The 19043-nt window shown below is 40.0% G+C and overlaps 1 protein-coding gene across 4 annotated transcripts in view; it reads left to right on the plus strand.

Annotated features, from left to right (window-relative positions):
- Positions 1 to 4017: 4017 nt before the first annotated feature.
- pacsin2 (protein kinase C and casein kinase substrate in neurons 2) overlaps positions 4018 to 19043 on the plus strand; it is a 33398-nt gene continuing 18372 nt past the window's right edge. For all 4 annotated transcript variants that reach the window (XM_015960200.3, XM_015960210.3, XM_015960218.3 and 1 more), the window contains exons 1-2: positions 4018 to 4152; positions 18784 to 18875. In XM_015960200.3, coding sequence (XP_015815686.1) covers positions 18819 to 18875 — 57 coding nt within the window. In that variant the 5' untranslated portion in view covers positions 4018 to 4152; positions 18784 to 18818. The remainder of the gene's footprint in view (positions 4153 to 18783; positions 18876 to 19043) is intronic.

The raw sequence follows: 19043 nt of genomic DNA on the forward strand, positions 1-19043 counted from the left end.
CGGAGTATGTGACTGAATCAAAATGAAAAATACAGATTAAACTGAAGGTCGAGTAAATCCTCAGTGACACGCATGGTTTTCGACTGCTGGCACGTAAACATGATCCACCATATTGACGCTTGAGGACTTTGTGTCCGAAGGGGAAATGCTGAGAATGAAAATGGTGTAAAGCTTTAAAGGTGTGGAACACTCGTTTAGTTAATACATTTGCAGTGATCTCTAGTAGGAATGAATGCCTTGTAAGTCGTTCTCGAGGGGCAAACAACACCGGTGCACCATTTCCAGGAAGTAGAAGTGAGCCGCGTCACAGCTGAGCTTCAGACGGCAGGTTTTGAAGTCTTATTTCCTGATATTTGAGCATCTCACCTCTGATTGGATAACAGCAATGCGACTGTACCACTTAACATGGATGTTTTATCTCCACAAATATCACAAGCCTGGAGGAGCTTCTGCCATGTGGGGAAGTTGCTAATGCTAGCTTCTCCTAGTCGAGACATACCCTGCTGATTCCCGGACTCTAAACCAACAACAGCCTTCCCCGTCGTAACTCAAGATGGGTGAGACCATGAATGTTAAGTGGCAGTGTGACGTATATCTGTCAGGATTTTTAAATCTGAAGCCCCCTTCAGACAGGCCATGAAAAACGGAAATGTTCCGGACTCTGTCTGTAAGACCTTTGTGTCTGAATACAAACATCCGGATAACGTGTTCCGGAATTTAACCGGACGAAGCCCCTAGTAACAGGTCCGGACTTGTTACGGACAGAGTGGCTGCTTCAGACTGGTGAGGTTGAGTTCCGGACAAGGGGTAGGGGACCGGGGACCGGGGGATGCTGTGCTGTAGCATGCGGCGAACCATGGCAGCTCGCCTCCTACGGTACCGCCTAGACGCGCGACGGAGCGCTTCACACCGCTTCAGTGATTCCTTTAACCATTGAGCTTCATCATCCAGGTCTCTTATGCGTCTTCGTGTGCGCAGATTTATGCTTAAGCGCCTCGTGATTTTTATCTTGAGAGGCGCTATAGAAAAGATATTTTCTTCCTCTTCTTAACATAAGTCCGATCCCCCCCCCCCCCCCCCCCCCGCCGACGTCAGACATCTGGAACTTTCCCTTGCTGTGTGAACGCAGCCGAAAGGACAAGTTTCAGTACAAAAGTGGTGTGTCTGAAAACACAGTTCTGGTTAAAAACCGGATTGAGTTGTCCACAAATGTTCCAGAATGTCAATCTGAAAAGGGCTATAGAGTTTCAACATCTATTTTCTATCAGAAGCTAATGCAGGAGATAGGAATAGGAAACTGTTTTCATGTTCAGCATGCATGAAAAACGCAGTGACCGATTATAATCGGGAAATAATCATTAAAAATGTTTTTTTCCGTGTTCCACACCTTTAAGATTTAATTTATAAGCAGAATAAATAAGGACTAAACATAAAAAGCGTCAGAATCGCCTTTTTAAAAAGTCATGCACGAATTTAATTAACATTGATTGTATTAAATACCAGCTTTATTTTTAAATTTGTGCTCAAGTATTTATTATGATTTAATTTATTTAATAACATCAGGCTATTAATTTTTGCATTTTGACTCATTTTTGAAATGTTTCTCATCCTAAGTCTCAATAACAAAATGTATTTGTAAAGTTTTAATGCTCTCGTTGGTGTTTACCCCTAAACACGTGAAGGACTGATGTGATTTGATTGATGAAATCTGACTTTTCTTGGATGATTTTTGGAGGGAAAAAAATGATTGTTTCAAACACACATTTGATCTGATCTCATCGTTAATGACCTGTTTGTGTCTGATCATTTGTGTTCGGTGCTGAAAAGGTTAGGAAATGTTTTCTGTAACTGAATCAGGATTAAAGCCACCGTTTGATTTCAACACTGTACGGCACCCCTGCCTTTGGAGAAAAAATGTGTGAAATTAAATGGGTGAAAATGTTTAGTGTTTGTTAAATAAAAAACATAAAAAGGTAACAAGAATTTTCAAAAGTTTTATAAGTTTTCAGTTTATTTTTCCTTTAAAATAACAAATGAATGCAGCTGTTAGACTATAAGTGGCCCTAAAGTCTTTAATGAATGAATCTGTAGAGTTTAAATGAATATAAGGTTCGTCTCTCTAAAATAAAAATTTCTGAATGAGTTTTTATTGCAGCAGCAGAGTCTGCATGTCTGTTTCTTTGTCAATAAAGTCTCCTTCCTGTTTCCTCCTTGCCCTGCGGAGCTGGTTACTACGTGATGCAGACCAGCGGCTGACCCAGATCTCAAGGCACAAATGTGCTGGTTTGTGATCTCTGACGGAAAACTCCCGAAGCGCGTGAGACAGTTGCACATCCACCTGTGTGGCCAAGTTTGGAGAGAGACGGGGAAATTCTGTCAGATGAAGGAACCGAGTAAACCTGTGACTCGTCTTTATTCAAACAGAACAGAGCAGAACGGCTTTAACAAGTTCGCCACTCACACGTTTGTTTTTGTGTGTGAAGTTCATTGTGCCTTTACTTTTTTATTTATTACTCCATCAAAAAAATGCATCAGTAACAAAGTTAATATTGATTTATGGCAAATTGTTGACAAACAGGCCCTTTAGGTTGTATAGCAACAGGTTTATTCACGTTTTCAAATATAAAATAGATTAAATAAAAACCAGAAGGTCTTGTAGATCGGTAAGTAAGAATTATGGAACTGCATTACATGGGTATGTGCTCAGATCAGTAATTATTCATTGGGTATTTTGGTTTATTTATAGGGTGGATGTTTGTAAAAAAAATTAACATACAGAAATGTTAATGTCTGCTTATTACTTTCCTTCTAAAGAAAGGCGTGTTTATTTGTACATGAATAAATTATTGGGTTAAATGTACATTTACAGCTAGCAGCATGCTTTGTTTTCTGTTATTTAACCTCTAAATTACCTCTGATGTCTCTATGGTCCAAGGCCATCAGCAGCTTGTTTGTGTCAAGTTTGTTTGCTAAACACAACAAATCATTCATGTAAGAAATAGTCTAGCCCCTCATTTTAATTAGGATATATTTACTATTACAGTAAATCATCAGAAGAGCGTGCTGACTGTTGATAAACATTTAAGCTTTCTTTCTCATTTGCTTGTGGAGCAGCAATGTTTCATTTTAGGCACAGAACTAATAGCAAGTTAATCTGATTTTAATTAAAGAAGATTCCCTAAAAGGCCCAAATCTAATCTAACACATGTTAAAATAACACCATGTTTTATATTTAGGTATGTCTGAAACAAGATTTTAGAATGGCCTCAGTTGTCCTCGAAGTTATAAATGTTTTATTCTGACTTAAAAAGTAATTTTTATTTTAAAACTAACGTCTGAACTTCTGCAGCCTCCCAAAAAGAAAAAGAAAAGTTCAGGCACGTTATGTCAGTGGGCGTGTCTCTTTAAATGTTGAATTAATTAATCAAATGCAGGTTTTTCCACAAGAGGAAATATTATTTCAAAATAAAAGCTGTTATCTATTCCTCTCCAACTTGGATTTCCCTCCAAAAACAAAACCCGATTTAACTTTTTAATTTTTAAGTTCATGTTAGTGAGATTTTTATGGTCTACTAGATCTGCAGCATTATAAGTTCTTCACATAATTCATAGGTTTAAATCTCTTTCTACGATCTCTGGTTTAAATACGAGGCGGTGCGGAGTATTAAAGAATCATGACTTTATTTATACATAGTTGTAAATTACACTGAAATTATACTAAGCATAAGTTTTTCCTAAATGAGATTTCATTTAAGGAAATTAATTAGCATCATATCTTTTTTGTAAACTATTGATGTGTAATATAGAAAATGGGTGTGTCCTATTGCAGTATTGTTAACTATAATTTAGTTCTATTCCCATTAGTGTATGTTCTTTATTTTATTAGTTCACTGCAAAGGAAAAGCAAGTCGGAAATATATTTTCAAGCAAGATGTTTCAAGAGTAGGTTTATGGTTTATATTGAAAATCCCAACCGGATATGGTCCGTCTCTCTCTGGGTAACCGAAAGTTGTGACACACCGTCCTCCGTCAGTCGTTCCACGGTGCCGCTGCCAGGCAGACAAGCGGAGAAGAGATTTCTTAGTTGGCACCACCTACACGCACCGCTCTCCATTTAATTCCACATTTCAAGCAACGATAAACCAAGTAGAGGTAAGTTTACACCGAAAGTTTCATGTTTTACTGTTGTTCTAACTTTTCACTTTCAGGGCTGTGGCTACTTAGCTAATGAATACAGCTAACTAGTGGCTAACTTAAAGCAACGTTCTAAAGGAAGGTGATAAGTTGACGAAAATAGCTTAAACTATTCTACTATTAGGATGTAACAACACTATTAGCGGTAAAATATGGTTGGATGGACACTTGAGGGTCAACTTGTTTGTCATTGATAACATACGTAGATGTATTTTTGGTCATTGGTCATTCGTATAAAAGTCCTCAGAATAAACCGTGCACTCTGTGATTGTTGTTTATGAAACGCCGGTTTTGCAGCTGTTGTTTAGCCATTATAATGTGTGCTGTTTTACAACATCTGGCTTTAGTTTTCTAGAGATATCAGCGTTTCGTTGCCAGGAGTGTTGAAGGGCGGGGCTGCTTTCGCAAGTAAAGATAACCCTTCGGTGCATGGCATATCTTTTTGGACCCATCATTGCAAAATCTGTCCATTTACAATGGAAAAAAACGGCTTAGGTCCAGCAGCCCTGTCGGTGAAGGGGCTTACCCACGCTCCCTGTTCTGCTCAGTCAGGGCTAACGTTTGCGCAGTGCATCTAGTCTGCCAAGTCCTCTGTACTGCAGAAAACTGTTGTTATACTCGAGGTTTACAATGAAAATTGGGTGTTTTGTAGTATATCAGCCACCTAAAGTGTCATTCCATTCAGTGAGAACTGGGCCTGTTTTAGGACGATGACTCAGTATTTGTGATATTCCCATGAATCAGTGGAGGTGATCATCAGTGTGATTTAAACGTGTTCAGTGACTGGTCTAAGTTCAGTGTAATGTGTCATGTTTGTAGGGATGTTGTCAGGGTGAAGCAGTAGTGAAAATGTTCAGTTCCTCTTTTTGTCAGAGGCCAAGTGAACTGATTGTTCTTGTACTAAACTAAACGTTGGCTATTTCAGATCGAATTAATCTTTTTGGTGCATTCATTAAGAGTGTACACAAAATAGTTCAAATAGATGTGATCATTCAAATGTGTTAAAAGCTGACCGCTTGTTGTTTGTAATGTTTTAAAGTGTCTGTGGCCAATAAAAAAGGGCTTCCACAGGAAGAAATTTTACATGCCCTGTTGATGATGTAAGGATCCCCTCTTTCCTTTCGTGTAATACCGTATTTCCCTCCATTATGTTCCTCTCCATTCTGTTGGCATGGTTAGTGGAAAGTGCCTGAAAGTGTGGAACGACTGCCATTGTTTTTATTCTGATGATGGATTAAGGGAGTTTTCAGCAGCCCGACTGGTCTGGTGTGTAGAGGTTATGGCTGACCTGATGGACCACAAGTTTTACTTGAACCTCGTTACAACACGGCTCGTTTGGCCACAACATAAATTATATACTGACCACTGTTTTTGATTAGGGCTGCACAATATATCGTTAATATATAGTTATCGCAATATCAGCATGCACAATATGCATATTGCAAAGAACAGATAGATATCGCGATGAATGGTCAGCTCTAGGGCTGAAACGAATCATGAAATTATTCGAATGGTTCGATTCATTAAATTCCTCTATTCATTTTTTTACTGATTCGAAGCTTCGTTAAATGTGCGTTCCACAGTCTGAACACATTTTACTGGAGCACCATGGGGTGATCTAGATGCTGTGGAGGAAAATGGAGAAACCAGCAAAGACAGAAACCATTGTCCATTGGCAGAAACGGTCCAAAGTTTGAGATCAAGAGTTAAACTAAGAGCAGCATTGCTAATACTAAGCTAGCGGGTAGCATTCTCATGAGCAAGTGTGTTTAAGAAAAAACGTGATGGTTTTAAATGACTAAACTCCACAAGCATAAAGAAAATCCCCATCATCCCGTTTATTTGTGGATTTCTTCAGCGGTGTGGGCAGGGTCCGAAATTAAATTTTTTACTCACCGGCCAATTGGCCTGTAGATGATGAAAATCTACCGGCCAAGCATATTTTTTACCGGCCAAAATTCTAAATGATTTAGATCCACCTAAAGCATGTAATTCTATATTATGTTGATTCCAAACAGAGTGACAAAATAATTAAAACATCAATTAATAAGGAAAACAACTCTTTTGTCATTTTTACTATTTATTTATTTATTTTTAGAGATGTTTTTATGAACTCTTTCATTGAAATCTAGTCAGACTCCTTGTTTTCTCTGTCCATGAAGTCTGGCCTCCTGCTTCTGATACCGTCTTTGTGCCAAAACATTACAGCCTCATTTGGGTCCTAGTCCTTGATCTCTGGAGAACACAGCTGCACCATGAGAATATCTGAAAGTGTGTCAGGGCTAGGGTTGTCACGGTAACCGGTGTAGCAGTAAACCCCGGTAAAAAAAAGTTAACAATAATAATAACCGTCTTGTTTAAAAAAAATATCTCGGTGGATTACCGTGGCTGCGGTGTAGGCGCAGTGACCCTTACCAGCCACCGTATCATCTGTTGGAAGTTGCCGGCGGCACATGCGCACTTTGATGTTTACGACCAAAACTTTCTTTAAGCTAAAGCTGAAATAATGGCAGGAGGAGACGGCAGCACTTGGGACATTTATTACCCCTCAAAGAAGACAAAGTCGGAAGTACGGGCATTTTTTTTTTGGATATTTGAAGAATGCCGAGGGCCAGTTGTCTGTGAAAGGCAGCAACGCTACGTGGCCATCATAATGTAGCAATTGTCTCACGACTCCGCCGTCTCCATTTCGCCACTTTTCACAAAATCTTCTGGTTGCCACTGGTCCTGGTGGTTTTCCTTCCAGTTCGACGAGTTTTCTTTTGGAAGGCTGGCTGACTCCAGTTAAAAACCGCCACATTTCACCGCTAGTTTTACACGAAGCTAACGGCTAACTTGATAAACTGATTGAATGGGATAGGTGGAAATACCGGATGCGGCATTCACGTTTCGCGTACGTTTGTGTACGTTGCATGCAGGCGGGAGGAGTATCAGAAATCCGTGGAAGATGACTGATAAACATAACTAATTTGGTGCAAACATTTACTCGCCAGGTGGCAGGTAGAGCTCAAAAATTTACTCGCCAAATGGAGCAATTTACTCGCATTTGGCGAGTGGCGAGTGTTAATTTCGGACCCTGGGTGTGGGACAGAGCCGCTGCTGCTACCATCTGGTTGTTGCTACAAGTCTGCTCCATCCACCGCAGAAGGCTGTGGCAAGCAGTTGTAGCATATAATTTACTATCCCAATACAATTTAGACTAGATTATGTTGCCAACCCGTACATAATAAAATAAATATACCACAAGTACATTGTTTCAAGTAGAAATTAAATGTTAGTATTTCTAGTAGCACATAATTCTACTGATAATATGTGAATATTTTTAGATATAATTTTGATTTAGATGAGGTTAATGCAAACCTAAATTGTGAGTGAAATGTAAGTCAAATGTTGTTCCATAAAATATTTATTAACTCTAAATATCAGCTGGGAAAGAGGGAACTAGACAACACCAATTCAATATATATATTATTGAGCCTTTTATAATTTAGCTTTTTTATTTTCATATTTTAGCAGCAGACTATGATCTCGTTTCATTTGAAACTTGGTCAAATAGAATACTCGATTAATCGATGGAAGATTCGATGGAATACTCGAATACTAAAATATTAGATAGCTGCAGCCCTAGTCGGCTCAAATGTTTGCTAAACATTAGGGCTGTAGCGAAGCCTTGATGACGTCGATGGCTCGATTCTAAAAATTTGTCGATGTCAGATCCGGTAGTCGACGCACCACGCCCACTTGTTGCATCCGCAGGAGTTTGTAAATAGAGGAGGAATCTGCCTTTTCTACCTCTAGTTCGCCCTCTTCTCCGCCTTCACTAACATCTCCGCCAAAAACCGAAGACCCGGAAAAATGTCCGTCCGCTACTAGATTCCTTTCCTGTTTTGGCCGCCTTCATCTCCCGGCAACGGACAACAACTTCCGGGGTCAGATGCACTGCTCCGTCTCTATCGCAGATGTAGAAAATCACCGGGAGCGTTTCTCCCTTCATAAAGGAGCTTCTTTCAGACATTGGGAGAGCTGTTTTGGTGGTAGCAGTCTCTCCTCCTTGCTGGTCTGTTTGCTGGGTGTTTCTGGTTTATTTAAACTTGGTAACGAACTAAATGTTGGTAAAGCTACTGTTAGCATTTTCGCCAACAGCTTCTTGCGTTTGGATAAGCTGTTATGTTTTGGTTTAGAGTTAATCTTTTTTGTGGTGTAGATCTCCCTTTTATTACATTTAGAGTGTTGTGGGTTTTCGGTTTAGTTTAAAATATCACCTTGAGTTTGATTTAACCACCCAGTTTAGAGTTTGTACCTTTGGAGATCCTTATTTTGGTCCAGAACCCAGTAATCTTTGCCCAGTAGGACATCCCTACTTATTTGTACTTTTGTTTTAATTCCCCACAGGCAGAATTAGTTTTATTATTCCCAACCTGTGGATGGAAAGATTTGTTTTTTTGTAGTTGTAAATAAACCTGATCATCATTTTAACTTTTAAATCCCGTTAGTGTCCCTTCCTTTTTGCACACGAGCCAAACTCCCCAGCAAGGGTCGTAACACCACTCGCCTCACGCACATAAGTGACCAAAACAAAGCAGCATAGAGACACTCCGTCTCCAACAACCTCTCAGGCAGCAGCCTGCACTCCCAAGTTCTACATGTCACCAGAACATAACCAACACAATAAAAGCAGTGTTATACAAAATGGAAGGCATGTAGTGTTAATTCTCTTACAGTAACAATTGATAAATTTTTTTGAGGAATTTATTAGAGATTTTTTGGTTTTTATTAACTGTGCAATAGAAAAATAATCATTAGATTAATTGTCTAAATAGTCATTAGAATAGTCGACTATTCGATAAAATAATCGTCAGAATAATCGTTTAAAAAATAATCGTTTACCCCCAGCCCTACTAAACATAATGCATTCTGTCAATCAAGTGGAAGCATGATGTATTTTTAACAAATCAAATAGAGCTCTTCACCCATTTGGCCAATTGGATGAGTTCTCATGGGATAGAGGCCCGCCCTCGAGGCAGACGGCATTTAATTTTGATGGTTAGCAAACACCTGAGCTAGGCTTTGTTCTGCACTTTTAGCTTTTCTTGTTCATTTTCTTTTCGGCTTTCCTCACATCTTTTGCTTTTCTCGTTTGTATGATTTTTTTTATTTCTTTGTTTTTGGTTATTTATGTTTCTTAGTGAAGTATTTATTCATCGCAAGTAATATCGTCATCTCAATATTAATCATTGTAATCAAATATCGCAGGTTTTCCTAATATCGTGCAGCCCTATTTTTTATGCTTCACAGTATTTTATTAAAATCAGCCATTCATAAAAATTACCAAAAACAGCCTCAGAACTACATTGAACTGCTGCTGGTACACAGGAATGTACCCTTTGTGGGACAATAACGGATATTTGTTTTCTGTTCAAAGTCCAGGTTCACATGGCAGGATTTTTTTATGTTGTTGGAAAATTTTCAAAACTTGAGAGACCACGCTAAGACGAAAAATCACGGATATACCATTTAAGTTCTACACGAATATTCTCCAGTCAGATTAGAAATCTCATGAGATCAAATGTGATATCAGTGTAAACAAACATGGAGCATTTAGCGTGCCTCCATCACCTGCTTTCTGACTGGCTGCATGTCACATTCAACAGGCATCACACTCACTTGACCTCGTAAATTAGACCAGGACAATCCAACACTGTTTGCGTCCCTGATTTGTGATAGGGCTGGGCGATATGGCCTAAAATCAATATCATGATATATTGAGGCTTTCGCCTCGATAACGATAAAAGGACGATAACCAAAAGTTGTCCACTAGATGGGGCTGTCACGTGTATTATGTTGAGTCACATTTTTACGTGACTCGAGGTGGTACAGCTTCTTAAAAGGACACAAATGTTGCCAACTTACACACATCTTTTCATTTTTTTATTATCAAGTTTATTGACATGGGAAAAATTATCTCGATAACAGTCAGAAATTTCAATAAAGATAAATTTTCGATTTATTACCCATCCCTAATTTATGATCTGAATGGTCCTGGCATGCTTCTGAGCAGACCAGAGTAGGGCTGGACGATAATTCAATAGTTCAATATATCTATCGATAGACATGTGGTGCATAGGGAAACGAAATTAATTGATAAAAATTTGATGAGTTTTCTTTTTCATTATAACGTTTTTCATTGTAACCTATCAGGTAGCAGCATACTAGACTCACTACTTACTACTAACCAATCAAAACCACAGAATCGGGCACGCTACTTAGCCAGGCCCTCCTGTTCTCAAACCAAAACAGAGCATGATGAGGCAGCAAGATGTCTCAGCAAGAAGAGGTGGTGAAAAATAAAAATACCAAAAATAAAATGGCCAAGGCTGCACGTAAAATATATTTTCTACAGTTTTTAAAATTTTCAATAATAATCAAAATCGATCAATACAAAAAAATTGTTATTGATATACATTTTTTCTGTATCGTCCAGCCCTAGACCAGAGCACCCATAACTAGGGGTGTAACGGTTCACGGGGAGCGTTGAACCATTTTGGTTTGGTCTGTTCGGTTCGGTCCACTTGCGCACCGTTTTGGTGTAATTTTTCCGTTAAATAATTTTATTTGCGTGATTTAAGTGCAGCAGATAAATGTTCCTTGGCGAGTTTCCATACGGACGCTGTAATAAGTGTGATAAGTGTAGTAAGATGGCTACATGTGCCTGATCTTCGTTTATAAAATGTGATCTGCTAATTCTGATCAACTCCTTTCAGAGCGGATAAAACCAGCTGGCTGTCGCTGCTACTGGAGCCTGTAGAGATGCTGAACAGAGCGTTGCATCGCTCCTCCCTCTCTCCTCTCACACTGTGCACGATGTGTGACACGCAGCGGCAAAAATGTTAACAACAACTGCTGAACTTTCCCCTGTGACAACTGATGTAGAGTTTTCATCCTACAACAAAAATTATGGTGCAGAGGAAGCTTCTTATTTAATGAGTTTTAGAGAAGAAACTCTGGGTGGTGTGAGGTGAGTTTTTAAGACGCGCTGCAGAAATAAAAACACGGAGCATCAACAGTCAAACACAACACTTGTCTGTATGAGTGTGGCACTCATAGCTGCACAAATAAACTGTGAAATGATTAAAGACATCATGCTAGATCAGCAGCCTGTGACGACACCTGGTTCTGCTCAATTTAGGAGCCACTTCAGATAACAAATAAATGTAATAATAATATATCAAAGATTAATTGAAGCAAGCTCATCAAAACACTGAACTAGGGCTGCTCGATTATGGCAAAAATAATAATCACGATTATGGTGACTGAAATTGAGATCTCGATTATTTAGGACGATTTTTCAATTTATGTTGAATTTATTTGTTTTTATTCAGTCATAAAATTGCTCAGGGCACAATCAGGACAAAAAGAAATAAGAAACAAGATGATCACTAAAATAACTCCTGATTCCCAGTATAAAAAGACCAATATACTTATAGCTCATAGTTTATGACCCAAGGGCTATGACCTTGGTTTAACTCATTTAAGTCCAACAGTACAGACCCAAATACCAATATCTTGCAAATACTGACAGCAAGAATTATACAGTGGCATTTATAACAAATAAATGTAAATAAATTGATGTTCACAAAATGTTGCATAACATTGAGTCGTGTCTAGGTGTTGTAGGAGCGTGCACTAACACCTTGTCCTCAGAGAGATTCGTTCTTGTTTATCAGCGTGAGGAACTTATTTCTACCTTATTTATAAACTATTTATTTACAAGTCCATCAGTTAATGTAATAATTGTCCCAACCCCAGCTGCACCCCCCAACCCGGTCTCAGCGATCGGGGCAAGCTGCACGTGTGTTTAGCACGCCGCATGCGCACATTTAGCCGTTTTTAGTGGCTCAGGAGTCCGCAGGTGCGGTGTGTGTGTCACTCACTCTGGTTACTCCAACAGGGAGCCGGCTCCGAGAGCTGTTTTTTTAGCGACTGACACATCACTACATCATTCCTTTTCCTAATGTTGTGAAGAACGGTCCGGAGCGCAGGCGGAGTGTTTAGCTAACCTGCAGGAAATGTCGACGACAGTTATCCAGAAAGTAGCTAACCAGAGATGTTTCTGAGGTGTTCGCTAGGTACTTTTAAGATTTAAAAAGTCAAGAAGGGGGTCTGAAAAGCTGTTAGAAATAGCGTCAAAGTCGCCAAGTTGGCAACACTGTGGGAGGAGCGCTTCATTTGCAACTCGGGGCAGCGCAAGTGGGAGGAGCAAATAATCGGCTTGTTTTGTTTTTATAATCGTTCAAGACTCAGATCGTATTCGTGATTAAAATTCAATTAATTGACCAGCCCTACACTGATCCGAACTGAATACGATTTTAGCGTAGCGTTACACCACTACCCCATAACACACCACACACAGTAGGAATATCTGATAAGATCATCTCTTGAGCCATTACAATCACTGGGTGCAACCTTATGATTGGTAGAAGGGGAGGATCGGGTCAAAAATTGTCACCATTATCTTGCCGTGTGAACCAGCTTTAGACTCAGAAGCAGACCTTTTCTTTGCACTCACAGTTGAGGCAATCACGACCTGCAGTAGAGTCTGCCCAGCAAGGATGCAGAGACACGTAACAAGCCTTTTAACCAATGATAGGTTAGAGTCTGTAACAGAGCCTCCGTGCTTGAAAACACCATATTCCTGTGAGATCAGCAGTTTTGTGCAGCTGTGGGGTTCACAGCAAATGAGGACAGAGGTGATTGACCGACAGTGGACCAAAATCAAGGACATGGCAGTTGATACGTCTGATGTTGAGGCTTCCTTACAGAAATAAGGAAAAGAAAAGAGAACAGTTGTAAGCTATTTCCTTCATATCCCCTTTGAATTAAAGAACGTCCTGCTGTGAAATCGCAATATGGAAGGGACTGATCAGCTTACTGCATTCTTCCCATGTGAGATATTACAGTCCTTTAATCAACAAAGGATATGTAAACACACTCGGGTCCTGGTGAAGTATTATATAATAATTACCTCAGTCAGTGCTGATTAGAAGTAGCACTGAGCAGAATGTGTTCAGCATGAGTTATGAGTTAGGATTTACTATAAGCAGTTTTTATTTTTATTTTAACTGTTAGCACATGTTTATTTGACTTCATTTTACTTTTTATTGAAGAGTTATGAGAAGTTGATAATCTTGACAGCGACTTGCTTTAGCTCCTTCTGATGTCAGTGCACCGATAGTTCGATCAGTCATAAAACAACATGTAAAGCTGGTGGTGACTTGAATTTGGAACCACAACAAACTTGAACCTTTTTTAGGCAAAACACTCCCAAGTGTGTGGACAATCGCAGTCATTCAGGCAAAGCTGAGAACTCCCAAAATCCACCAAAGAACAAAATGTGACACAGCATTCCCCCAAGGCTAACTCCTTGTTAGAATATTTACATTGTTTACTGTTTAAAATGTTTTACCCTTAAACGACGAGCTGGAACCAATATTAAATTTTAATTTAGCACTGTGGATCAGAAAGATCACTGCTGTCACAAACACAATCCTCTATTTTAAAGTCCGTTAGCGGAAACCTTTTGCTTATTTTGCTGATTTGGTGGTCATGACTCGCATCAACAGCCTTAGGCCTGGCATGCTTGTGCCTGTCAGCTGTCTGTGTTCATGTTGCTTCCTGCTTCTTGGCCCCATTCATGACGTCATTTCTTCACTACAAACCCCAGAACCCTGAGAAACGTAAACATGGAGCAACTAGGCGGTCTGTGGGAAACGATAGACTCTCTAATATTGAGCGAAGCCAGCCGCTTTTATATTTTTTCTCATTTCATATAATTTCTCTGTCTTTACACCAGTAGCTGAGTTCATCTTGTGTCTTAAGTTCAGACACGATTCAGGTCCTTGTCTCTGTCTGCATCATTTCAACAAGCCCAACTCTAATTCAGCTGTGAAACAACACTCTGTTTTGGTGCATCTTTAAGCGTTTAAACCAAACCGTGTGTGAGCTTGCATAACTTGGTTTAGCTCAGGCAAGGGAACACTCAGGAATGTGGTTTTTTTCTCACATCTATCTTAAGGCTGCACTCAACAGCCAAATTCCTGCGTGCTTAGTAGTACATTTTCTTATCAGCATCTAGTGGATATCATTGTTTTGTAAGATTATGTAATCTGTAAGCCTGTAATCTTAGAAATGCTGTTCAGCAAAGTTTCTGTAACCTTGATGAAGTTGCATCGGACACCTCCAAACTCAAACGCCAGAAATCATCTTCTCCTGATTCCCATGTGTGTTTTCTTTTTATAACCTGTGCAGAGGGGCAGCCATTGTTGAATTTTCCAGAACTCTCTTGTGGAGTTCTGGACTGGGTGCACTTCAGACCACATTGTTTGCAGTTGGAGTCGGACTCCATTCAATTGTTTAAAACTGTCTCGTACAGTCAAGGTTGTGCAGAGACATTCTTTTCCCTTTGCTGTTGATTACACGTGGAACAAGAATAAAGAAAATTGATGTTTTTCATTCAATTAGCCCTGTTTAATGTTTAATTTTAAACATTGTTCTGCTTGTTAGAGTGTTTTAACTTGTTTTAATAGAACACATGCATGTTTGTTTTACTTGTGGAGACAAAACATCCACGTTGCATTTTTTTACCCAAAAGGATGAGCAAATGGAGGCAGCTGAAGAGTTGTTTTACTGTTGGCCAATCACTGGAGATAAATTAGCATATAATGCATATTAATGCATTGGAGGTGATTGCTGCGGCGTCTGCACTGATGCGGGCCTTGTACCAACCTGTCATGGTGAAGAGAGAGCTTCCAGCTGAGCTAGAAGGCAAAGCTCTCGATTACCGGTTGATCTACACTCCTACCCTCACCTATGGTAGCTTTGAGGAGCAACCAAAAGAATGAGATCGCAGATACAAACGGCCAAAATGAGATTTCTCTGCAGGGTGGCTGGGCTCTCCCTTAGAGACAGGGTGAGATGCTCGGTCATCCAGGAGGGGCTCGGAGCAGACCCGCTGCTCTTCCACATCGAGAGGAGCCAATGGAAGTGGCTCGGGCATCAAGTTAGGATGCCTCCTGGACGCCTCCCTGGTGAGGTTTTCTGGGCACGTGCAACCGGGAGGAGGCTTAAAGAAAGACCCAGGACACGCTAGAGGGACTGTGTCTCTTGGCTGGCCAGGGAACGCCTTGGGATTCCACGGAGGAGCTGGCCAAAGTGGCTGGGGAGAATAAAGTCTGGGCCTTCCTGCTTAGGCTGCAGCCACCGCAACTCGACCCTGGATAAGCGGCTATGGATGGATGGATGTAGGGATGCACCGATGGATCGGCATTTGATCGTAATCGGCCGATAGCGCCCCTATCGGTTTTGATCGGAATTTTCAAAATAGATCAAAGCAGACCGATCAGGTAGGGTTGTCACGGTAACCAGTGTAGCGGTAAACCCCGGTAAAAAAAATAAAAGTTGACAATAATAATAACCGTATTGTTTTTTAAAAAACTATATTATCTTGGTGGGTTTACCTTGGCTGCGGTGTAGGCGCGGTGACCCTTACCAGCCACCGTATCATCGGCTGAAGTTGCCGGCGGCACATGCACGCTTTGTTTACAACAAAACTTTCTTGAAGCTAAAGCTGAAATAATGGTCAAAGGAGGAGACGGCAGCGCTCAGGAGGACATTTATTATCCCTCAAAGAAGACAAAGTCGGAAGTACGGGCATCTTTTAGATATTTGAAGAATGTCGAGGGAGTTTATAGAAGACGGACGGCTATCCTGTTTGCAGCACGAGCCGAAAAAGTGTCTGTGAAAGGCAGCAACGCTTCAAATCTCATGACACATCTGCGTGACCATCACCCACAACTCTACAGTCAACGCAAGGCAAGTTAACGTTAGCGTTTTAGCTAAAATGCGTGATCCGAGGATTTGGGTTGAAGGAGAACGCAACGAGTCGCTATATAAAGCAGCCGCAGCGCCGCTACCTGCATATAAACCGTGTCACGGACACCCCCATGTTGAGATGACGCTATGCATTACGGGGCTCCCAGGGGCAGATAAGAGTTGGTCTCTCTCCGAGAATAATTATGAATTTAACAATGATTACTGCCTGACATTTCCCCACATCTGCAAATCTCACTGGAAGGACACAAACCGAGGACAATATTTTCCTGATATAGGGTTTATTACTCAAGTAAGGGTAAAAAGTATCTGATTAGAAGGCTACTTGAGTACCGAGTATCATCTGGTCTAATATTTTTAAATGATGACATCAAACAGACATAAAATAAGAAGTTATGGGCAAATATTGGTATTTTAAAGACTAAAGGGAAAAAATGTAAACAAATAAACAACATAATTACAAAATAACACATTTTAGGCAAAATTTAGACACAAACTGAGGACAATATTTCCTGATATACAGGGTTTATTTAATTGTGTGAAAATGTAGCACGTTTAAAAAAAATACGGCGATAATACCGAAAACCGTGGTAATTTTGGTCAAAATAACCGTGAGGTTAAATTTTCACACCGTGACAACCCTAATACAGACCATTTTAGATTAGGTTACATTTCCTTTATTCCCAGATTATGTAGTTTGTAGCACTCATTATAATGTTGTAGAAAATTTCTGGCCAATCCACGTGATCGGTATCGGTGATCAGCATTCTTTGATATCGGTATCGGTGATCGGCAGCAAAAAACCTGATCGGTGCATCCCTAGATGGATGGCTGGATGGATGGATGGATGGATGGCTGGATGGATGGATGGATGCATATTAATGAGACTTGTAATCCCGTCATCCCCCAGACAAACTCATTCTTCCTGAAATGGGAATGCCAGAGTTTTATTTCCACATAAAACAACACAAGACATTCATTCTTGCTAGAGACAACAAAACTTACATTTCTTCAGTTTGACTGACCTGACTGTAGACTCAAGGCAGTTAAAGGAATAATTGTTCGTTTGCCTCCCTGCTCTCTGGTAACCACAAAGCTGTCCTCTGTCCTAGACCTGCCCCGGAGGGCACGGACCACTGACCATTGAAGAAGACACACACTGAGAGCAGTAGCCTTCATCCTTCCCGCCCTCCCACTCCACTGAAAGAGGCTCTGTGTGATCTCACTTGGCACCAGCGTGCATCTTGTGTGATTCAGTCCTATGTTAACCCTAGTTTAAATTTGAAATGATGATTTTTTTTTATTTAAATAAGCTTAAATCATATGTCAGAGCTGTCTAGGAAGGGAAATAAATGACATGGCATAATTGTTTTTTAGTGAATCAACAAATATTTGAATTTTGCAACAGAAATCCAGAAATATTTGAAAATACTTAGCTAGATTATTTGATGCAGAGCCCAAATTTTACATTGTTCAGATAAAATGTTTGGGTTTTCTAAAAACCCTAAAAAGCTTTTGTTTAGTGGTTTAGAAAATGTAGGAAAAACCCAACAGATTTTTTTGATTATTAGAGAAATTGACCACCAATGACATACTGGTGTCACTGCTAAGCTGCTACTGTTTTGGTATTGTTCTATGGTTTTCCTTGATCATTGAATTTTGGCTGTAAAATAAATGATCTCTGTAGTATTCACTTGCATGTTGATGCATGCAGATTACCAGTGGCAGCTCCACGTTACCACAATCTGAAAATACAGCCTCACGAGACTCGTTCTGAAGGCTGCAGGAAGAAGAGAGGAGGGGAGATGATTAAGACACTGAACAGAGGAGGGAGGAGAGGGAGTGTTTGGATGGGGGCGGCCGAGTGATAGACGTGAGGGGAGAGGAGTAACAGAGGCCTGACTGTTGTGCCGGTCTGAAGGAAACGGAAGCTGCTCGCTGTGTGTCCTCGTCGGTCTCTTTCCTTTATCTCTGTCAGAGTAGGGGCTTTGTGTGCTGCCACAGACCACTGTGGCTTCAGTTTGTTGTGTGTTGAGGTTGAGTAAGTCATTAAGAGTGGAAACATCAACCTGCTTTTTAGATAAATAAACCAAACATCTTCCATCTTGTCCCTGAAGGGTTTCGGTTTTTACCTGAGGATTACAGTTTTGACTCCTCGCTTAGTCTGCATCATACCAGGACAGTGAACAAGTGTGGTGAACTCAAACACATTTCTTCCTTCTTCTCTTGTATTTAAGCTCATTTGTAATAAATCAATACTTGTTATATTTGATATATTTTATTCTGTTAGGCCTTTAGCATCTTTTACATCTAGCTACCTCTGTCTTTACACTCAATCGACTCAGTTGATGTTTTTAAGAGCAATCTTAAAACCCATTTGTTTCTCCAGGCATTTTAAACTTAGTCTCATTCAGATTGGTTTTATTTGACACTATGTATATTGTGGCTGTATTTTACTGTATTTATATGTTGTTGCCTTTTAACTTGTGAAGCACTTTGTGACCTTTTTGTCTGTGAGAGGTGCTATAGAAATAAAGTTACTTACTTACTACTTACATGTGACTAAGAAGCATCACTTTAGTTATTTCCTAAAATCGCGTTTAGTGATGGTGGTGGTTTTGTTTTTGTATTTGACACAAGAATGTTTTTAAACAACATCCTGAGATTTGTTAGAACTCGTCTCCTGTTTCTGTTGCTTTGCAGGCCCAACACATTGAGTGCACGTTTTGGCTTCAGCGATGTCGGGCGCCTACGATGACTCCATGATTGATGTCTCCAGTGATAGCTTCTGGGAGGTGAGACCTTAGCGATGCTTTTCCACAGAGTGCCTTTAAATCTTTACATCTCTAGCTAGCATTTAGAGACATTGAACTAATATTTAAAAAAGGAATGCATTCGGTAATGATTATCAGCAATAGTATTTTTATCTGTAAGCAAAAATTGCTGCTTTTGCTTAGTTAGAC

Source organism: Nothobranchius furzeri, chromosome 1 (assembly GCF_043380555.1).
Source record: "Nothobranchius furzeri strain GRZ-AD chromosome 1, NfurGRZ-RIMD1, whole genome shotgun sequence".
Lineage (NCBI taxonomy): Eukaryota > Metazoa > Chordata > Actinopteri > Cyprinodontiformes > Nothobranchiidae > Nothobranchius > Nothobranchius furzeri.